This window comes from Callorhinus ursinus, unplaced genomic scaffold (genome assembly GCF_003265705.2).
Source record: "Callorhinus ursinus isolate GAN/ISIS: 27379988/994484 unplaced genomic scaffold, GSC_fseal_2.0 scaffold15, whole genome shotgun sequence".
Lineage (NCBI taxonomy): Eukaryota > Metazoa > Chordata > Mammalia > Carnivora > Otariidae > Callorhinus > Callorhinus ursinus.
In genome coordinates this window covers 4,909,924-4,933,045 of record NW_027397077.1, presented here as the reverse complement: position 1 = coordinate 4,933,045, position 23,122 = coordinate 4,909,924, and the positions used below count along the sequence as shown (strand labels likewise).

Below are 23,122 nucleotides of genomic sequence, written 5' to 3'. Positions count from 1 at the left end.
AGTGATCCTTACCTCACACCATGTACAAAAATGAACTCAAAACAGATCAATGACCTAACTATAAGAGCTAAACCTATAAAATTCTTAGAAGACAACACAAGGGTAAATGTCCATGACCTGGGATTTTGCCATGGATTCTTAGATGACACCAAAAGCCCAAGCAAACAAGGAAAGAAGCTAGATTGGATTTCACTGAAGCTAAAAACTTTTTTGCTTCAAAAGACACCATTAAGAAAGTGAAAAGACAGCCCATAGTTACAGAAAAATACAAACATTCATTCCTTCAAAATGAGCATGTAGCAGGGGCTGAGGAATGAGAGTGAGTAAGCCAGACAAAAACCCCCTCTTCTGTCTTCTAGTGTGAGGATTCAAAAAGGACATTAAGAAAGGAACAATTAGCTCAGACTCTAACCCTGGCTGTTTATCATCAACACTGTGACCAGAAACAGTATTTCCCTCAAGGACATGTTGCAGCTGCAGTCTGATAACAACCCATTTCTTTGAGGACTCCTGCTTTCTTACTGAGAAACTATTTGCTAAAGTTTCTGAAGTTGAAACTGAAATCCTGTCATTTCCTTCCAGGCAACAACCACCAGGAATTCGTCTATTGTTGAAAAGTTGTGTTTATTATTCATTGCTGTGAAAGAGAATGCACACCATGGGAAATCATGGGGTGTATCATTAAGAGTGTTAGAACAGGGGCGCCTGGGTGGCATCTGCCTTCAGCTCAGGTCATGATCCTGGAGTCCCGGAATCGAGTCCCGCATCGGGCTCCCTGCTCGGCAGGGAGTCTGCTTCTCCCTCTGACCCTCCCCCCTCTCATGTACTCTCTCTCTCTCTCATTCTCTCTCTCAAATAAATAAATAAAATCTTAAAAAAAAAAAAAAAAAAAAAAGAACGCGCCGCAGGGCCAGCACCCCCACCACCCCGGCCGGATGCGCGCCCTCGCGCGTGCGCCGGCAGCGGCCCAGGTCCAGGCGCCCGCCTGATTGGCTGCGCGGCGCCTGGAAGCGGCGTTGCGCGTGCGCGCTTCCCCTGCGCGGGCCCGAGTGGTGTGTGGCTCTTCCGTCTTCGTCGTCCGCGCTGCAGCCCCAATTCCCGGTGCGGGACGCTCGTGCCCAGAGCTCGGAATGTTCCCGGAACTCAATAACCTTCTCAACATCACCCCTGACAGGGCGGAGCAGGTAAGACGCCCCGCGGTGGGAAGGGGGCGGGCCCCGGAGCGTGGCGGAAGACCGCATCCCCGGATGAAGCTCACGCGGAGCCGTGGGAAAGACGCGACGTCCGCGGGCAAGACGCGACGTCCGCGGGCACAAGGGCGCCTGGGAGTTGTAGTCCGGGGAGGGCCGACCGGGAAAGTGGGCTCGGCTCGGGCGCTTACGAAAGGGGGGCGTCTTCTCAAAGGCGGTGTGTACCCTCGAAAGCGCCCGGGAAGCTTGACCAACTGTGCATTGGCTTAAACGTTCACAGACGTGTACTGGGGGGCCCTGTGCGTGCTCACTGGGTCTCGGCGCCCAGAGGAGGTTGCCTGAGAGTCGGGAGTTCGATTCTTCACCTTTCCCAGGAGACCAGCTTCTTAACCGCCCCGAGTCTCTCTGGCCCTGCGGCATTGTCAGGTCACAATGAACGCTGCTCTCCGTCTTCCTCCTCATGGTCTTGAATGGTGCTCTTCCAAGTTGCTCTCAGCCAGAGTTGGCTTGTATGAAGTCGGCCTTGGGCACAGCAGCTCCGACACTTTGTTTTCTCCACCCTCCTTCCCGCACTGCGAGGCATCCCGAAATTTTTCACATTTTAGCCCGGCGTTACTTCTCCCAGGAACTTAACCTGGTTTATTTTATAATCTTTATCTTCCTAAGGAAATGGTAAGCTCCTCCAAGCAGCCAAGACACCAAATATATCAGTCCTTTTTATGAACCCACGGTGTCAGGCAAATTACAGTTTTCAGTAGACCCTGTGGGTGTCAGTTGCCCAAACCTGCAGGTGGCACTGGCAACCTTGCTAGTTATCTGGGCACCTGCAGAGCGCTCAGGCCAGGGCCAGAGTGGAGGACTGGAGGATCAAAGTGGGCACCGGGAAATGACAGCACTGGAGGTAACTCTCAAGGTCTGATAGTGTGATCTTTCATATTTTATAAGTGAAAAAAGTCACAACATGGAAGTGCCATATCTGATACCATTTGATCCCGACCTTCCCTTTCAATGACCAGGAACTAGAGGTGGCTGGAGCAGGACAGCCAGCCCCTGTGGAGACCATCTTTAGAGGTCTTTCCAGGACTTTCCATGATCAGAGCTCTGCCTGAAGCAGTGTCCAGGGCCATTGGGATGAGAACTTTGTTACTGGAGGCCTCTGTCAACTACTGCTACTCCCCTCTCCCCCACCCTATTGGACAGAATTGGTATCAGAAATAGGAAGGAAGTTGGATCAGATTAGTTTTTTGAAGGTGCATTCCAGTCTCGGCAGGCTGTGATTTTTGTTGGGTTCTGACGGTAGAAGCTTCTTTCGTTCAGGATCTCGTTCTTCCCAGGACTGGCCCCTGAGGTACCAAGGTGAATGAGGAAGAGGAGACACTTTATTCTCTGTTAGCCTTGGGAAAGTGGAAGCTGAGATATGCTTGCCCATAATGAGTGACTTAATAGCAATCGCTTTAAGTGTTGTTTTTTTCCATAATTTTGACTTACTTTCTTCTTTTTGGTAATCTGTGTGTGTGTGTGTGTAGATACCGACCTCCTTCCAGGGAGTCTAATTTACCTTTTTGTGTTCCTCTTGTAGGGGAAACTGACTCTACTCTGTGACGCCAAGACAGACGGCAGCTTCCTTGTGCACCACTTTCTCTCCTTCTACCTCAAAGGTACAGGACTCATTGATGCTGTAGAAAAAGAAACCTAAGGGAGAACTCAATGGGAATAGTATTAACCAACCAGGGCTTTGGTGTTTGGGTAGCCAGATGGCTGTTTATTGGGTAACAGGTTACTGACCATCTTGTTCGCTGCCCATCCATCCCAAAGGGTGTTATGTGCTCTCTCTATATCCATGTCCTGTCTTCCCTTCTCCACCAAGTGTGCACACAGTCTCACGAATAAACCAACTGTGGTTTTTAAAAAAATAATATTTTGGAACGCCTGGGTGGCTTAGTTGGTTAGGCGTCTGCCTTCAGCTCAGGTCATGATTCCAGGGTCCTGGGATTGAGTCCTGCATCCGGCTCTTATGTGGCCTCCTGATTTCATTGCTCCTCAGTCCTTGTATATCTTGAGGTCTTTGGGCCCTGGACCCATTGACACGTTGCCCAGCCAGTAGATGCTTCCTAAAGAACATCGGGAGGAAAACTGCAGGGCCACTGCAATTTATAGGCGGAAGTAGATTAGAAGAAGAAAACAGCCAAATGAAAAAAAAAAGACTATTTTTTTAAAGATTTTTATTTATTTATTTGACAGAGAGAGACACAGCAAGAGCAGGAACACAAGCAGGGGGAGTGGGAGAGGGAGAAGCAGGCTTCCTGCGGAGTGGGGAGCCCGATGTGGGGCTCGATCCCAGGATCCTGGGATCATGACCTGAGCCGAAGGCAGACGCTTAACGACTGAGCCCCCAGGCGCCCCCCAAAAAAGACTCATTTATCAACTGATTCTCCTTGAGCTCCTGCTGAGCCAGGCCAGGATAGAGGGTGGACTTTTGGCACTCTTAGTCGTAATAGTTCACAGCTTTGAAAGTTGTTTTCTTTTCCAGATGATGTTATTGTCAGCACTGAAAGAGCAAGAGAATCTACAGATAAGTTATTAGAAACTAATTATGTTTAGTAAGGTAGCTAGAGCTTCTTTGTGTTCCCCTTCTAACTTCTTGGATATAAGAATAGTTGAAAAGAAATCAATTATATTTCTGTGTACACCAATGATGAGCAGAAAAATAGTATTTTTCATTTATTTAATTTTTTAAAAAGATTTTATTTATTTATTTGTTAGGGAGAGAGAGAGAAGAGCACAAGCAGGGGGAGTGGCAGGGAGAGGGAGAAGCAGGCTTCCTGCTGAGCAAGGAGCCCGATGCAGGACTCAGTCCCAGGACCCCGGGATCATGAACAAGCCGAAGGCAGACGCCTAACCGACTAAGCCACCCAGGCGTTCCAAAATACTATTTTTTAAAAACCACAATTCGTTGACAATCGAACAAAATAAGGTACCTAGTAATACACATAACAGAAGTACATCTCAGGTTCAATGAAATGAGATATAATTATTATATATGAGAAAATGTGTATCTTAGAATGAAATTGGGTATGTCAGGTTGCAGGGCCCCTTGAGTCTATCTAGACCTGGCCCAGTGCTTTTGTTTCCAGAAGTATGAACTATATGAGACTGATTGTAAGTAAAGATGTCACTAAAAATCTGTTTGTTTTATTTTCTAGCTAATTGTAAAGTCTGCTTTGTGGCACTCATCCAGTCCTTCAGTCACTACAATATCGTGGGACAGAAGTTGGTAAATATCATAGACGTCCGAGGTGCAGTCCCTGAGTATGTAGGTCATGCAGGTGTGAGTGGGGCCGAGGCTGGTCTCCCCTGTGTGGGTTGTAGAGAACTTAGCAAGGGAGTGACTGGGGAAATCACAGGGTGCTGAACCCCTTATCTGAAGGGCTAAGGTAGCATCTCTACCTGTTTTATTAATTTAGAGTTTATAGAACCACATCTGTTGTTAATTAATCAAATGCAGCTCTACTGACTCTGGACCAGTTAAGATTGTCTCCTTCTCAGTGTGGGCTTTAATCAGTCCTGCTCAGCTGATCACAGCTTGGTCTACCACCAAATTGAGTGCCTCCTACTGTCTCCCTAAGTTTAGAGCTTAGAACCCATATGTGGGGAGAGGTGCTTTTGTCACCTGCTCCTTATCTGATCTTGGCCTGCCCTTCATCTTATCAGATGTGGGCAGGAAAGAATAAGATGGCCAAGAAGCTGGTGAACCTTCTGGCCTAGCCTAGGCCATTGCCCACGACCTGTGACCAGAGGGGCTTACTGTTTTGTTTTTTTGTTTTTGTTTTTTGGGTCTTGTTTTATTTTTATTTTTTATTATTTTTTTAAGATTTTATTTATTTATTATTTGAGAGAGCGCGAACGAGAGACAGCATGAGAGGGAAGAGGGTCAGAGGGAGAAGCAGACCCCCCGCTGAGCAGGGAGCCCGATGCGGGACTTGATCCCGGGACTCCAGGATCATGACCTGAGCCGAAGGCAATCGCTTAACCAACTGAGCCACCCAGGCGCCCTATTTTGTTTTGTTTTTAATAGGCCAGCCTCACAGAGGGAAAGAAGCAGGCTTCCCATTAGCAGTGATCATTGAAATGCCAGTCTTCCTACTGGGCCACGTCACTGTGCGATGTCACTCTGATGGGGAGAGGCAAATGGGAGGATGAGAGGAGGGTAGACTCTTTCCCATCCTCTGCTGAGAAGCAAGGATTTCCTGTGTTAGAGGTCAGAGCATGAACTCAGGGAGAGCAGGCACGTTAAGAACACATTACATGCCAGGGCGGTGAAGCATGTCTCTTTGACCCTAAGCATCTGTGTTTCTGGATGAGAAACTGGTGTACACTCATGTCCAGATTGGCTACTTTTTCTGTTACCTTTGAATCGTCATTGACACGGCAGGAATGGCCTGCACAGTACTGGGCACGTGAAGGACTAGAGTGTGAGCCTCCATACTCTTGGTGTATTACTGAACTGCCATTAGTAGAATGGTAATGAGCAAGGGCAAAGGGGATGAACAGGAGTCTTTCTGTCTGCCCGGGTGACTGTGGAGCTAATGGTGCTGCACAGTGGAGGACACTGGGGTGTGAATGAACAATTAAGACTTGGTCAAGGGGCGTGAGGGGTCTAAAGAGCTCCATGTGACCTGTGTCTGCACAAACAGAGCAGTGGGTTGCATATTTAGATTGTATCCATCTTTGGATGTTTGTCGAAATGCAGATTCTTGGGCCCTGCCCGCAAAGCTTCTGGTTCTGGAGGTCTGGAGTGGCGCTCAAGGATCTGCCTTTTATTTTTTTTTTTTTTTAAGGATTTTATTTATTTATTTGACAGAGAGAGAGATAGCGAGAGCAGGAACACAAGCAGGGGGAGTGGGAGAGGGAGAAGCAGGCTCCCCGCAGAGCAGGGAGCCCGATGTGGGACTCGATCCCAGGACCCTGGGATCATGACCTGAGCCGAAGGCAGACGCTTAACGACTGAGCCACCCAGGCGCCCAAGGATCTGCCTTTTAATCAGGTGACTCTAGAGCTTCTTAATCGGGTAGGTCATGAAGAGCCATGTTAAGAAGTTCTGGTCTAGAGGCACCTGGCTGGCTCAATCCAAAAAGCATGCGACTCTTGATGTCAGGGTCGTGAGTTTGAGTCCCACGTTGCGTGTAGAGATTATTTTTAAAAATAAGTTAATTAATTAAAAAAAAAAAGTCTCTGGGGCGCCTGGGTGGCTCAGTCGTTAAGCGTCTGCCTTCGGCTCAGGTCATGATCCCAGCTTCCTGGGATCAAGCCCCGCATCGGGCTCCCTGCTCGGCAGGAAGCCTGCTTCTCCCTCTTCCACTCCGCCTGCTTGTGTTCCCTCTCTCACTGTCTCTCTCTCTCTCTCTGTCAAATAAATAAAGTCTTTAAAAAAAAAAAAAAAAGTCTGGTCTAGAGCAGGGGTTGGCCCATTTGTTTATGAGTCGTGGGTGATTAGTGACAGCACAGACTATGGCCTGCAAAGCCTGTCTTGCCCTACGCAGAGAAACTTAGCCCACCCCCGAACTAGTGTGTCGAGAATTCGTGTTACCCCAGCTCTCGTGGGAGTGCCGCCTCTGAGGAAGAGGGCAGAGAAGGAGAACCTAGATCTTCCTGTGTGGCCGGCAGCCTGGCTGTTAACGATCTCGAAGCTATGTTCCTGAAAGCCTCAGAGCAGCTCTGAGGTCCTGTACCACTGAGGTGCACCCGAAAGGGTTTGTGAAACTCGAAGCCAACATCTGGCCCTTTCTTCTGCAGCCAGCATTTTTCAGACCTTGGTCATTTTCCCGCCATTTTATTGTCATTATTACCATATCTAAATGTGCTTAACTTTGTAAATACATACATTTAGAAAAGTTGATGATACACGTCCTGATACTATTGCAAATTAAAACCATTGAGCCGAATTGAGCGTCATGAAAATGAATATGTGAGCAAAACATCAGTTTTTTACCAAGTGACAATTAAATATAAAGGCACACCTGAGCACAGTGGGGATTGTGGGTTAGGAACGCACAGTGGAAAGAAGGCATGGGCCGCATCTGAAGGTGGACAGGTGTACATTTGCAGGGCTTAAAATGTGTCCTGTGCCCTTTTGTGAGCTGGAGTCTGGCCTATGGGGTGGGTTCCCCTGCAAGGCACTGTGATTCACTCTCCCTTGTGTTGTTTAGGGTGTCAGCCTGACTGCAGCCCGGGAATGCGGGCAACTTGTGTTCCTCGAGGGTCTTAAGTCTTCGGTGGATGTCTTCTTCCGGGCTCAGGCGGAGCCACACCCCCTGCAGTTCCTCAGGTCAGTCAGCCCGCAGCCCCGCCCAGAAGTACCCACCTGGTGGGGAGGCCCAGACCAGGCTTGCCCTGTGATTCCTTCTCCCTGGCATGTGGCGTGTGGGGGGACAGAGCTGGCTTTAGGAGGCAGACACTTCCCTGGTGTTGCAGCTTCATCAAAAAGCCCTTGGCTCTTATCATGGGCCAGAGGGTGTATGGCTGACCCAAAAGCTTACAGAAAGCATTATTTGCTGGGAGTATGGCAGAACAGTGTTTTTTCCAACCCTGGTTCAGAGCCCGTGCACACACCTTTGTTCTGTTTTTGGCTCAATACAGGGCTCAGCAAAGTATGGCCCATGGGATAGCTACCTGTTTTTGTAAATAAAGTTTTATTAGAATAGCTGCATTCATTTCTTCGCATATTGTTCCTGGCTGTTTTGCACTCCCAACGGCAGAGTTGAGTAGTTGAGACAGAGACCATAGAACTCACAAGCCTAAAATATTACTGTTGCTTTTTAAGAAAAAGTCTGTTGACTCCTGGGTTTACTATTCTGAGATTGGTTTTTCTGTTTTTTTTCTGTCCTTTATGGGTGTCAGCCACAAACAACTCTGTACAGACTCCCCACCTGGTTGCTCTTCTTCCTCTACCACAAAGGAGTCCATACGGGAGCTCTCCCCACCGCCCCCTCTCTCAGACTCAGCCTGATGCAGTGTATGGAAAGCAGTATGGTCAGAAGGCCCCGTGCCCTGACCCTATGCGTGTGATCTCGCACACAACCTTTACCATCTCCGAACCTGGTCTGAATGATGGGCCTGGTTACACCTCACCCCTGGGTTGGGGGAAGTTGTCCTTGCTGTTAGTGGGGCTTGGACCTGGAGCATGGGCACATGCCTAGGCCCTTTGCTCTGGTGCTTTTTGAGCCTCTTTTGCTGGGAAGTGACCGCCAAGGGTAGTCATTGGGGAGGTGGAGGTAGCTGGGCCAACTTGTTCAGAAACAGGTGGAATCTGTTAGGTACACAAACAGCCCTTAGACCTTGGTCCCTCACTGCTAGGTTACCTGAATTGCTGTTTAGCTTTTTGTCCCCATGATGACCTCCCGGGAAGGCCTCTCCTGCCTGCGCAATCCAGATTAATCTTCTGATGCCTTAAGCTCTTAGGAGGAGGGGCTGCATGGTGTCTCTTGAGGATCCGAGAGGCTGTTTATTTTTGTGTCCCCCAGTATCTAGCACAGTGCTTTGTATCTCCTAGGCCTCAAGGAGTGTTTGAAGTACAACTTGCTCATGTATGAACGCATGCCTTTTCTTTCCAACCATATCAGGAACCTCTTAGGCCAAGGCCTGTGATCCAGTTCTTTGCCCCATCCACCCCAGCCCTTTCCTGTGGTGCTGCTCAGTCCCGGATAAACATTTGTAGAGAGAATGAACTCTCCAGTGACCCTTGCTTGATGTTCCAGGGAGGCCGATGCTGGGAACCTGCAGCCCCTGTATGAGTTTGTCCGAGAGACTCTGAAGCCCATGGATGATGGACAGGCCGCATGGAGGTGCCCAGTGCTGCTAGTGGATGACCTCAGTGTGCTGCTGAGCCTGGGCCTGGGGGCAGTGGCTGTGTTGGACTTCATCCACTACTGCAGAGTTGCCGTGTGCTGGGAACGAAAGGTACTGATCGGCCTGCTGTCTGTGCTCCCGCCTGTGACCTCCATGGGCCCAGATGGGTCCACACCTCCCTTGCTTGCGGTGATCTTTCTTGTGTATTTGCCTGGAGGTTTGGCTTTACTCTGGTAGCCTCAGAAATCTTTTGGTCTACCATTCTCCACTCCCCTACTTGCTGCTGCTAAAAAATAAAGGCCTCGAAATGAAAAGGTTGATCGGTACTGTCTTGACTGTGGCCAGTCGTGTGTGGTTCTGCAGAAGTCCTAGCTCTGGCACACATTGCCTCGTGTCTTAGGGCAAGTCATTGTCTCTCTGTGTGGACTTTGAAGATCAGTTGAGATATAAACGGCTGTAAAAAATTGTGTGATGCGATGCAAGTATAGGACCTGATCTTTATGGTCAAATGATGAGGCAAAAATGGGGATTTTGCCAAAACAGAGAGTTAAACAATGGGAGTCGACCCACCTATACAATAGGAATGGCTCTGGTGCCTACCTCGCGGGAACCCAATGGCAGGAGTTTAGTGACATGAAGCTTGCAGCACGCCCACACAACATCTGGCCCACGGCGGCCGCTCTTCAGCCTGTGATGGCGCCCCTGGCAGGAGCCTGCGGCTCACCGTGTGGTCAGGCTGCATTGCTGGGCAGTGGTTGGCGTGAGCTAGTGGAGTCAGCCGGGGCTGCATGTCCCCAGCAGGGCGTGTTGAGCACCTCCTGTGTGCAAGGGCCTGCCTGGCAGCTGGGTTCAGGGGAACTCCGGGGGCCGCGGGGTCACAGGGCCGGGAGCCGGACGACGTGGAGAGAATGGGAGGAAGAGGGAATGGAAGGGGCGCGGAGGGCGCGATCAGCAACACCGAAGTGGGCTCACTGCCTGCAGCTTAGCTTGCTCTGTGGCCCGCTGCCACCCTCGTCTTGTAAAAACACCTCTTTTAGTTGAAAAAGTAAAACTTGGGAATAGTTTAAGAAAGCAAAAATAAATAGCACAAAGAGTACTTTAGTAAAAAGTAACGGTCTCTTTCCCGATGTGGATATTGTTCCAGAGAGTCTGTGCAATTGTGAACATGTTTTATGTGTGTGTGTCTCTGCATTTTTCTTCATGTCGCTGGTCACCTGCCATGCCATTTCACAGCACACCTAGATCTTGGTGTCCATTGCCCAAGAACAGAACACTTGGGTTTGTTTCATTCTTTCTTTCCTTCTTTTTTTTTTAAAGATTTTATTTATTTGACAGAGAAAGACACAGCGAAAGAGGGAACACAAGCAGGGGGAGTGGGAGAGGGAGAAGCAGGCTTCCCCGCAGAGCAGGGAGCCTGATGCAGAACTCGATCCCAGGACCCTGGGATCATGACCTGAGCCGAAGGCAGACGCTTAACCGACTGAGCCACCCAGGCGCCCCAAGATTGGTTTTTTTTTAAATATTTTATTTATTTATTTGAGAGAGAGACACAGTGAGAGAGGGAACACAAGCAGGGGGAGTGGGAGAGGGAGAAGCAGGCTTCCCCGTGGAGCAGGGAGCCCGACGCGGGGCTCGATCCCAGGACCCTGGGATCACGACCTGAGCCGAAGGCAGACGCCTAACAACTGAGCCACCCGGGCACCCCTGCTTCATTCTTTCTAACAACTGGACAGTATACCTCTGAAGGGACTTACTGTTCGGGGTATCCCCTTCAATGGGTCGACCTCCCCCTCGGGTTCTGGTTGGCTAACTCCTGCTTGCCATTCTAACTCTGCTCATGTGTGTCCACCTCCTGACCCTCTCCGCTGTGCCAGACATGATGCCTCTTCCCTGTGCTCCCTCAGCCCCCCATGCTCCCCTTTCTCCTGGCCTATGTCCTGTGTTGTCTCCAGGGCCCACACTGCTCCCCTCTGGTCCCGCTGCAGCCTGGCGCTTGCTGAGCATTCAGGAGCCTGGCAGAAAGGTGGCACTTTTTGCTAACATGGAGGACCACAGGCCGAGCTGAGCTGGGTTTAAGAGGGACTGAGCTGGCAGGATAGACTGGGTGTGCTGGCGAGGCTGGAATCAGGGTCCTGGAGCACAGGCAAGGGTCCTTCCCAGTAGTAGCAGCGTGGAGGCTGATCAAGGCGAAGACGTGCAGGGGATTGGAGGCACCAAGAGCCCGGTGCTCCCTCATGGCCCTGCCTGGAGGAGCAGGTTCTCACCTTGACTCTCTGTTGCAGGGAAACATCGTGGCCCTGGCACACGACAGTGGAGACGGCGAGGACAAGGAGAATGACATCCTCTTGAATGGCCTTAGTCACCAGAGCCACCTGATCCTGCGGGCCGAGGGCCTGGCTACGGGCTTCTGCAGGGACGTGCATGGACAGGTGCTCAGGGGCTCATGGGGCACCAGCTGCTGCTCTGCACCTGAGCCGAGACCATACGTGGGCTAGTGTCAGGCCCTAGGGGTTGTCTGGTTGAGGTGTTCCTTCAGATGCAAGGGAAACCTCAGGAGTTGTGTGAATGCAAGACAGAGTCTGTTCCAGATGGGGCTAGCCTCACACACCAGTGCACGTTTTCCATGGTGGTTCCATTTGTGACCGAAGCAGAACTTCCTAAAAAGGAGACTGCTGTCTGGAGCAGAATGCAGGGGCCCTGCTGTCCGACAGCAGAAAGCCTCTGCAGGACCACAGCAGGCTTTGTTTACTCAGGTCAATGCTGCTGCTTTTAAAATACAAACCTGGGGGGACCATACCCTTGGCTAGGGTTGCTGCCGCCCCTGCTGCTGCCTCTGACCAGAATGTTGGAGAACTCAGGCAGAAGCTGAGAGTCCTGCCTTGTGAGGGAGGTCAGGTTCTACCTCCTCCCAAGGGGCTGCCATGGTTCTCTGCCTTCTGGAACTTTTCTTTTGGAATCTCCTCCCACACCCCCACCACAGCTTCCAGGTTAACTTGACATTGACCACTCTTGACCCATTAGGCATGGCTGGGAGTTTTGGCCCAGAGTCAGAAAAGAAAACAAACGGGCAAGCCCCGAGATGCTGTGTTGGTAGTGCCCGTGTGCACAGCGGGAGGAGAGGGTTCAGAGAGGGTTCTCTGAGGCCAGTCCCCTGGAGCATGCTAGCATGCCTAGCACTGAGACATCATCAGAATAAACCTCTAGCCTTCCTGAGCCTGTACTAGTTGGAATGTACTGACTCTCATGAGTTGATTCTCAAAATCCGTGTAGCCCACAAAACCACGCATAGAAAAAAGACCAAATTACTTCAGTGGTTTTTCCCTGGATGGCTGTTTTTCTTTTTCTTTCTCTTACACATTTTCTGTAACGGGCAGGTATCACTCCTGTAACGGAGGGGGGAAACCTTTAGTTTTAGTTAGCTGGTAATCTTTGTTTTCGAAGTGGGTCGCATGCTGCATGGCACATGACTGGGACCTCCTAGAGGCCTCGGTCGCATGTAGTGGAGCAGGCGGGTACTTGGGGGCTGCTTCTCTTTCATTCTTCTCCTTGTCCCTGTAGCTGAGGATCCTCTGGCGGACACCATCACAGCCCACAGCCCAGCGGGATGGGAGCCTCACTTACCAGTACAAGATACAGGACAAAAGTGTGTCCTTTTTTGCCAAAGGAATGTCTCCTGCTGTTCTGTGACCTGATTGAGGAGCACACAGAGCGACCTTGGACCGTTTTCAGATGTGAAAGATAAAGCGACGGGTCGGAATGGATCTGTGCACCTTTGAAGTGGCATTTCAGCCTGGACCGACGGCCCCACTGCGGGGCGGGGCGGGGCCATGGAAGGGGGCTGTGACAGCACGGCCTAGTTCCCTGGGCTGTTCAGAAAACAAGAGGGAATAGCAACCTGGCCTTTGCGGAGAGAGACGCCACATGTTGAAACCGGGTGAAAGTGGTGCCAGGAGCCTTTCATTAAATACGCTTTAGCCTCAACCGCCCATTTGGCTGTTGTGCCTTTCAGAGCCAGAGTGGGTATGAATGTGCCAGCTAGGAGACAGCCCTGGGTGGCAGGCACCAGAGGGACACCGTGGATAATCATGGCTGGTATGAGGAGAGTCCCCATATCGTGGCTTCCTAGGGATGGACTGTCTCATTTAATTTTCACCTGCATCCTGCAGAAGTATTTGCCCTTCAGTCCGGTAAGAAAACTGGCTTAAAGAGGTTTGGCAAGCGCGGTCAAGGCTGGAGAGCCGGCCGTAGATAGTGGAGCCTGACTCTGAAGTCCACACTTGCTGACCGAGCCTCCCAGAACCCAGGGGCAGGCTCCCCACTTGGTTCACAGCTTCACTTCCTCCTGGTTCTGGGGTCCCTGGCACATGAGGCTTCCTGGTTTGGTGAGAGGGGTAAGGAGTGTTCTTGCTGCCAGGTGGGATGGGGCCTTGGCAAGTTGCTCCCTTACCTGTGAAGACCGAAGAGGTGAGCTTTTGCCCCAACATCCTGTAGATGCCACACTCAGCCCGTCAGTCAAGATCACCTCAGAGTAGACACCAGGGGCATTCCCTGAAACTGGGTACATTTTTGCTATATGCAAATTATACTGCAGTGAATTTGAAATGAAACAATAACACTGCTCAGCAGGGACTAAGGAAATTTCATATCTGTTGTTTAATTTTAACTTTTCACATTTTTTAGTTTTTGTAAAAGGGAACAATTCATCACTCCTCTCCTCAAGTCATACTATTATGTTGGTTATCCCACTGATAACCAGTAATAGTAGCTGCTTTTCTTCCCAAAATATCGCAGACCTGATAGAATATTTGAAAATTATGTGTACAAGTAACTTGAGAAAGTGGTTATTGAAGAATCTAATGATTCTTTTATGAATACTCTTCAGTATTTATACCAGCTTCATCTGAGCTACAATTCTGAATGGGCTTGGCACCCCAGAACATTTTTTACATGATACGAATGGTGCTATTCTGTTTCTTCACTTAATTTATAAGTGAATTTACTAAATTTTTTTAATAAGATTTTATTTATTTGAGTGAGAGAGAGAGAGAACACAAGCAGAGGGGAGGGGCAGAGGGAGAGGGAGAAGCAGACTCCCCTCTGAGCAGGGAGCCCAATGCGGGACTCTATCCCAGGACCCTGGGATCATGACCTGATTTGAGGGCAGATGCTTAACCAACAGAGCCACCCAGGCATCCCTGAGTTCACTACATTTTAACGTTTAATGGTTACTGAGCATTTTATGGTGTCATTATTCTAATTTGCTCAGCTTTTCTCTGAGCATGTAGGTTCTGGGATTTGTAATTATAAATTACGTTACGAATATTATTTTATTATTTTTAATCTCATTAAATTTTATTTGGGGGGCATCTGGGTGCACAGTCGGGTGCTTTATCTCTCTCTCTCAAATAAATAAATAAAATCTTAAAAAAAATTATGAAGATTTTATTTTTAAGCAATCTCTACGCTCAACATGGGGCTTGAACTCAAAACCCTGAGGTCAAGAGTCGCATGCTCCACTGACTGAACCAGCCAGGTGCCCTGCGATTTTTATACACTATACTTATTTGGAGGTGGGGGCAAATACTTGTTTCTTTAGAACTTTCATTCAGTCACTCAGCAAATATTGAATACTTTCTATATGGCAGGCTGCTGTTAGGCACTGAGGGTATGACCATGACAAAGCAGGTCCCTGCCTGCAACAAATTGAGAAGTAATTTATGTAGAGTTAGACTGTGTTAAGTGCTGTAAATAAAACAGGGAAGGGGCACCTGGCTGGCTCAATCTGTAGAGCATGTGACTCGATCTGAGGGTTGTGATTTCGAGCCCCACCTTGGGTGTAGAGATTACTAAAAAAAATAAACTTTAAAAAGTAAAAATAAGGGGCGCCCGGGTGGCTCAGTCATTACGCGTCTGCCTTCTGCTCAGGTCATGATCCCAGGGTCCTGGGATCAAGCCCCGCATCGGGCTCCCTGCTCTGCAGGAGGCCTGCTTCTCCCTCTCCCCCACCCCCTGCTTGTGTTCCCTCTCTCGCTGTGTCTCTCTCTGTCAAATGAATAAAAAAAAAAAACTTAAAAAAAAATAATAAAGCAGGGGAAGGGGCCTATGAAAGTGAGGGATGATGAAATTTTAGTCTTCTCCCTGAAGTGGAATTTCTGAATTAAAGCATGGATTGGGGCACCTGGCTGGCTCAGTTGGTAGAGCATGTGACTCTTGGCTTCGGGTCCTGAGTTCAAGCCTCATGCTGCGTGTGGAGCCTACTTAATTAAAAAAATAAATAAAATCTTAAAAAAAAATGTTTAAAAAAACAAAAAACATGGACTGGCCCTCACGTGGTACAGATCGTTCTTCAGAATGATGGAGCCAGTTAACAGTGATTTATAAGTTTTCCTCCACCAACGTTGGATTTAACTTATTTTTTACTAATTTAATAGTTGTGCAGAGTTGTGGGAAAATGGACATTAATGGCTAGAATATGATTTTCTCTCTGTATTTTCCCATGTGTGGAGAATGTATTCCTCACCCTTAATCACTTATCAATTAGAACCTGGGGTCAACCTTGTTTTATTCATTCCTTGTAGTAGTTTGGAAAGGATTTTATCATTTGTTCATGTATATATTTTTCTACTTTAAAAAACATTTTATCTTCAGAAAGATTTGTTTTCTATTCCGATATGCATTAGTTCAAGAAATATTTGTGGACCGCCTGTTTTTATATAAGGGGCCATTAAGATAGAGACAGTCTTAAAGGCACCTGCTGTGCTCTGATGGGGGCTAAGCAACAATCACTTAAGTGATGTGACACAGTGGAGAAGATGAGGGCCATAAAACAATGCAAGTAATGGACGGTGACCGGCTGATGGTCACAGGAAAGAGTGATTATTTCCCCATCACTTTTTTGCTTTTGTTAAGGGAGCAGAGAATTGGGGAAGAAATTATGGAGGCAATACTATTTGTTTTTGGTTTTTTTTTAAGATTTTATTTATTTATTTGAGAGAGAGAGTACACAAGCAGGGGTAAGGGCAGGCAGAGGGAGAAGCAGGCTCCCCACTGAGCAAGAGCCCAATGTGGGGCCTGAGCGCAGGACCCTGGGATCATGACCTGAGCCAAAGGCAGCTGCTTAACAGACTGAGCCACCCAGGTGCCCCGAGGCAATACTATTTGAACAAGACCTTGGAATTGTTCCTATTTTGTCTCTGATGGTACCTTAGTTCTTCAGGATTCAGGAGAGGTATTTTCCTTCCTGAATGGAATGAAGGTGCTGTTCTTTGTTGTTGTTGTTTCTAGTTTAAAATAATTTTTAAAATATGCTTCAAATTAATTTATTTTTTAAAAAGATTTTATTTATTTGTCAGAGAGAGAGAGCACACAAGCAGGGGGAGTGGCAGGCAGAGGGAGAAGCAGGCTCCCTGCTGAGCAAGGAGCCCAATGCAGGGCTCCATCCCAGGACCCTGGGATCATGACCTGAGCCGAAGGCATGATGCTCAACCGACTGAGCCACCCAGGCACCCCTCAAATTAACTTATTTAGAATTTGCTACAGTATTGTAATTTGTCTTCGTGCTGGTAACTAAATAGCCCAACAGTATTTACTGAAAAGTAGTGATCCTTTCTTGTTATGTAGTTTGGGTTTATTTATATGTAAAGTTCTTAAAATTGAGCTTTTCTGAAATTTGTTCTTAGTAGGTATTGAAAGGTTAGTATATGTGTGCTCTCAAGAGCTTTTATTAAAAGGATATCTGCCTGCTTATTTATCCAGATGAATTTCACCAGCACGTTATCAAGCTCTGTAAAGTATCCTTCAAGGATTTTTTGCTCTTGTTTTTAAAATTGTAGTTGTGTAATTTTATTTAAAAAACTAGTGAAGAAATTAATACCCTCTTATTAAATTTTTTTTATTTTATTGGAAAACAAATGATCTGGTTTTGTGGAATTTTTTAGTTTTTAGTTTTTTGTTTTTTTTTTTTAAGTAGGTTCCACACCCAGCGTGGAGCCCAACACAGGGCTTGAACCCGTGACCCTGAGATCAGGACCTGAGCTGAGATTAAGAGCTGGATGCCTACCAACTAACTGAGCCACCCAAGTGCCCCCGATTTTGTGGATTTTTCTATGGTGTCTTTGACATAGGGATGTAGTTGACTTTTTAAAATATAAGTTATTCTACAGTTTTTCTAAACTATTCTAATAATTTTCTAATTGAGATTCCTGAATTTTTAGATATTTTTTCTTGTTTTCCTTTTTTCAGATATTAACACCTACAAATAATGCCAACCTTGCTTATTTTCCTTTAAATAGGGAAAATTTTTTTATAGAAGTATAGTTAACTTACATCATTAGTTTCAGGTGTACAACATAGTGATTCGACAGTTACATACATTATGAAATACCACCATACAAGTAATGGTAATTGTCATCTGTCACCAACAAAGTTATTACACTATTATTGACTAAATTTCTCACGCTGTATTTTGCACCCTGTGACTTACTTATTTTATAACTGGAAGTTGTACCTCCTGATCCCCTTCACCTATTTTGCCCGTCCCCCTCCCCACCCCCCCTCTGGCAACCACCAGTTCTCTGGATTTATGAATCTGTTTCTGTTTTTTATTTGTTTTTAGTTTCCACATATAAGTGAAATCATACGGTATTTGTCTTTCTCTGACTTATTTCACTTAGCATAGTACCCTCTAGGTCCATCCGTGTTTTCACCAATGGCAGTATTTCATTTTTTTTTTTTTAAGATTTTTTTTATTTATTCAACAGAGCGAGAGAGTACAAGCAGGGGGAGCAGGAGAAGAGGGAGAAGCAGGCTTCCCACTGAGCAGGGAGCCTGATGCGGGGCTTGATCCCAGGACTCTGAGATCATGACCTGAGCCGAAGGCAGATGCTTAACCATCTGAGCCACCCAGGTGCCCCAGTTTATTCTTTTTTATAGCTAAGTAATATTCCAGTGTTTGTGTGTGTGTGTGTGTGTGACATCTTTATCCATTCATCTATCGATGGACACTTGAATTGCTTCCATATCTTGGCAATAAACATAAGGGTGCATTATCTTTTTAAATTAGTGTCTTTGGTTTCTTTGGGTAAATACCCACAAGTAGAATTACTGGGTCATATGGTGTTATAGTGTTTCTATTTTTAATTTTTTGCGGAACCTCCCTATTGTTTTCCTTGGTGGCTGCACCAATTTACCTTCTCATCAAGAGTGCCTGAGAGGGTGCCTGGGTGGCTCAGTTGGTTAAGCGACTGCCTTTGGCTCAGGTCATGATCCTGGAGTCCTGGGATCTAGTCCCACATTGGGCGCCCTGCTCAGCAGGGAGTCTGCTTCTCCCTCTGACTCTACCCCCTCTTGGGCTCTCTCACTCTCTCTCTCTCTCTCAAATAAATAAATAAAATCTTTAAAAAAATAGAGTGCCTGAGAATTCCTTTTTTCTCCATATCCTCCCCAATACTTGTTATTTCTTGTGTTTTTGATTGTAGCCATTCTGACAGGTGTGAAGTGATACCTCATTGTGGTTTTGATTTGCATTTCCTTGATGAGTGATGTTGAGCATCTTTTCATGAGTCCGTTGGCCGTCTGGGTGTCTTTGAAAAATGTCTATTCAAGGTCCTCTGCCCATTTTTTAATTGGACTTTTTTTGTTGTGTTGAGTTGTAGGAGTTTTTTATGTATTTTAGATATTAACTCCTAATCACATATATTATTTGCAAAAATTTCTTCTATTCAGTCAGTTGCTTTTCCATTTTGTTAATGGTTTTCTTTGCTATGTAAAAGTTTTTTTAGTTTGACATGGCTCCAATAGTTTATTTCCCCTGAATAACTTCAGTCAGCATTTTGAAATTTGTTAAGAGTGATGTGAAGGTATTTGTTGTCTTAATTTCTGTTTTTAAGAGAATAGGAAGCATTTTTATAGTAATTTTTAATTTTTAAAATACATAAATTATCAAGTCAGTGAAATCTTGGAAAGGGAAAGGAAAAAGAAATGCTCCTCCTCAATCTCCTGCCCCCCCTTTAGAGTTTAACCAGTAATCATTAGTGAACTCTGTACTTTCTCAGCCTCACTGAGGTATCGGCACTCTTTTTCCTGTGGATGTGTTGAGCATCTCTCTGTTGTGTGAGCCCTAAGTTCCTTTTATAGCTTTTTCTTGCTGGTATGTGTTGTAGTGTCTATAACCTGCTGTTTATGTTAGGCTTGCTAAGATTTTTATTTTTTTATTTTTATTTTGTTTTTTATTTTATTTATTTATTTGACTGATCCACCCAGGCGCCCCTTGCTAAGATTTTTAAATTAATATTATTGAGATATTATGCAATCTGTATTTGTAAGCAAACATGAACTATAATTTTTTGCTTACCTGTTAGCTTGGCTGTGTTTGAGCATTAGAACAATATATGCTTCAGGGTACCTAGGTGGCTCATTCGGTTGAGCATCTGACTCTTGGTTTTGACTCAGGTCATGATCTCCAGGATCCTGGGTTTGAGCCCCATGTTAGGCTCTGTGCTTGGCGGGCAGTCGGCTTGAGGATTCTCTCTCTTCACCTTCCATACTCTCTCTCTTAAATAAATAAATAAATCTTTTTTTTTTAAAAAGAGCAATATATGCTTCATAAACCATGTTGAGGAATTCGCTACCTTTTGTATGCCCTAAAATTCTTAGTGTATTTTTTCCCGAATTAGGACTTGCGTTGGTCAAGGTCAAGCAATTTTTTGGAGACAGCTTAAAAATATTTCTTTGTTATTGGTCTTTATATATGATAACTTTTCTTTGTTGTGCCAGTTTTAGTACTTTATTTCTGAAATAGTTATCATTCTATTTTTTTACAAAATTATTTGTAAATCATATATACCATAAGAGACTTGTGTCCAGAATATATAAAAAACTTACACCTCATTAAGAAGACAACCCAGTTAAATAATAGGCAAAAGAGGGGCACCTGGGTGGCTCAGTCATTAAGCATCTGCCTTTGGCTCAGGTCATGGTCCCAGGGTCCTGGGATCGAGCCCCGCATCGGGCACCCTGCTCCGCGAGAGGCCTGCTTCCTCTCCCACTCCCCCTGCTTGTGTTCCCTCTCTCACTGTGTCTCTCTCTCTCTGTCAAATAAATAAATAAAATCTTTAAAAAAAAATAGGCAAAAGAGTTGAATAAACATCTCACCCAAGCAGACATGGGGATGACCAACAGGCACATAAAAATATGTTCAATACCATTACCCACTAGCAAAATACAAATAAAAACCACCATGAGTTGCCACTGTGTAATCACTAACATGGCTGTAGTGAAAAGACTGACAATTTCAAGGGTTAACAAGGAGATGGAGAAATTGGGGCCCTCAGGTATTGCTGGTGGGAATGTAAAATGGTGCAGCCACCTTGGAAAACAGTTTGGCAGTTGTTTGTTTTTAAGACTTTATTTGAGAGAAAGAGAGAAAGATAACAAGAGAGAGCATGAGCAGGGAGGAAAGGAAGAAGCAGGCTCCCTGCTGAGCAGGGAGCCCGACACCAGGACCCCAGGATCATGACCTGAGCCGAAGGCAGACGCTTAATGACTGAGCCACCCAGGTGCTCCTGTTTGGAAGTTTCTTAACATAGATTTACCATATGACTCAGCCATTCAGTTCCCATGTATATACCCAAGAGAAATGAAAGCATAAACACTTGTATGTGGATGTTCACAGCAGTGTTATTCACAATGGCCCAAAAGTGGAAACAAAATATCCATCAACTGATGAATGGATAGACAGACAATATGCAGTACAGCCCTACAGTGGAATGCTATTTGGCAATTAAAAGGAATGAAGTGCTGCAACATGCTACAACATGGATAAACCTCAAAAACACCATGCCAGACACAAAAGATCTGATAGCACACTATTCCATGGGACTGGGTGTGAGAATGGGAAATGACTCCAGTAGGTTTCTTTTTGGCCGGATGAAAATGTTCTAAGGTTAGAATGTGGTGATGGTTGCACTTCGCATATACTGGAAATCATCGAACACTTAAAACAGGTAAGATTTATTTTAAAAAAAACAAGACTAAGACCCTGACTCCACCACTTAGAACTCTTCTGTAGTAACAAGCAGACTCCAAATCCCAGTGACTTAAATGTACAGACATATTCTTCATTTAAGTTACATGTTTGAAACTATGGGTCATTGCTTGTTCTGCTCCATGACCTCTCAATTTGGGACCCAGCTGGAAGGAGCAGTCCCAAGGTGGCACTGCTGTCCCCCTGGCTAAGGGAGAGAATGAGAGGCTCATTCTCCCAGCCAATGGCTCTCAGAGCTTCTGCCAGGCCTGTGCAGGTCCTGTTCACTCACACTCTGTTGGCCAAAGCCAGACACGTGGCCAAAGCTACCAATGGAGAGGGCAGTGCACTCACCCTCCAGGGAGACACCACAGTCCCTTGACAGAGGGCCTGGCTGTGTGTATGATCTGACCACTCACGGAGAAGGGAGCAAGGAAATAATCAATCGTAATGACTTTACTCGAGTACTCTCCCCAGGTGACCTCTACAAAGTCCCATCTGAAACCAGAAGCCAATCCTGAATACAGGGCAAAATCTTAAAGGCCACTTTAGACCAAGGCTAGTTGTCCCCACTATTGTTTAATTTCCTTCTGACAATAGTGTGGTGGGCAGGGAGGGAGTCAAGACACCATCGACCTTGGAGAGATGGTCCTGAGTGCAGTGGAAATGGATGGGTGTGGAGGAGAGGGTATGTCTCTTTGAAGAAGGCTTAGAAGGGGGCAGGGGGCTGGACCGGCAGAAGGGCCAATTCTGAGTCCCACCTCGCGTTGTGCTATGTCTACACCTTATGCCATCCCAGAGCTGCAGCCTCTGAGGGCAGGAGCAGGGGCTGCCTGGGGTGGGTGTGGCTGAGCTGAGGATGCCCAGGGCAGCGGAGTTGGGTTGGGGCTGATCCCTGACACTCGAGACCCGGTTCCGTGAGGGCGAGGGGATTGCGATCGAGGTCCCTGAGTGCAGGCCCTGGGCAGTCTCAGCGCACAGCATCCCGGGTTGGCCAGCGCTGGGCGGGCCGGGACGCGTGTTCCCACAGCGGGTGAAGCCCCCCCCCCCCCGTTCCCCTTGTATGAGACCCAGTAAGGAGACCTCCCTCGGGGTTTTCAGGATGCTCAGATAAGTACTCAGCTCAGCATCCAGCACAGAGCAAACGCTCAGTGGATGGAGCTATGCGATTCCAACAAAGACACGGTCCGTGTGAAATGGTTAAATGCCAATCGGAGAATGGAAAAACCCAACACCCTAAATCTGCAACCCAGATATATCCACCCACTACACATCAGCAGCACCCAGACCCTTCCTTCTCCGTGGATGGCTTTCAGTAAAAATGAGATTGTACTCTACAGTTCATTTTGAACCATCTTTCAGGAACAGGTTTCAACATCAGTAAGTATTCATAAAACTTGTCCTTTAGAAAGGCTATAGGGAGGGTACCTGGGTGGCTCAGTTGGTTGGGCGACTGCCTTCGGCTCAGGTCATGATCCTGGGGTCCCGGGATCGAGTCCCACATCGGGCTCCCCGCTCAGTGGGGAGTCCGCTTCTCCCTCTGACCCTCCCCCCTCTCGTGCTCTCTCTCTCAAATCTTTAAAAAAAAAGGCTGTAGGGAAATGGACAGAATTTATTCGACCCATCTGTATTTGTTGAGCATCTGTATTGTTGTTTTTAATTTTTTGCTGTTTTAAACGGGGACCTAGGCATCTTGCGCGCGTTCTTGGTAATTCTCCGGAAGGTGCTGTCAAGTCCTGGTGCGGTCCACAGGGCCCTGCCCCATCTTCAAGCCCCGCCCCGCCCGGGACCGCCACCTCTCCCTCCCTCCGGGTGGCCTGGCGAGCGTCCGCCAGGGGGCGAGCGGGAGCGATGGGCGGGGCTCGACTACGCATGTGCGCGCCGCTGGAGCACGTGCGGGGGGCGGTGAGGGCGGGAGGGGAAAGGTAGGAGGTGAGAGGTGAAGGGGCGGAGAGCTGCGCGGGCGCCGGGCGGCCGGGAGAGAGAGGGCGGGCACCACGCACCGGACCGCGGGCCGGGAGCGCGCACGCCGCGCCCCGCCCCCGCCGCCGCCGCCGCTGCTGCC

General features: G+C 47.4%; 1 protein-coding gene across 2 annotated transcripts; it reads left to right on the top strand.

Annotated features, from left to right (window-relative positions):
* The first annotated feature begins 999 nt into the window (after positions 1-999).
* Positions 1,000-14,434, top strand: ELP6 (elongator acetyltransferase complex subunit 6). Of its 2 annotated transcripts, none has more exons than XM_073901101.1 (7): positions 1,000-1,184; positions 2,770-2,848; positions 4,394-4,464; positions 7,397-7,515; positions 8,945-9,146; positions 11,318-11,464; positions 12,700-14,434. In XM_073901101.1, exons 1-7 carry the CDS (start codon positions 1,131-1,133, stop codon positions 12,775-12,777), a joined length of 750 nt encoding a protein of 249 aa, XP_073757202.1. In that variant the 5' UTR covers positions 1,000-1,130; the 3' UTR covers positions 12,778-14,434. The 2 variants fall into 2 exon arrangements, with proteins under 2 accessions (XP_073757202.1, XP_025741377.1); XM_025885592.2 differs by having other exon boundaries at positions 1,003-1,184; positions 12,594-14,434.
* The last annotated feature ends 8,688 nt before the right edge of the window (positions 14,435-23,122 follow it).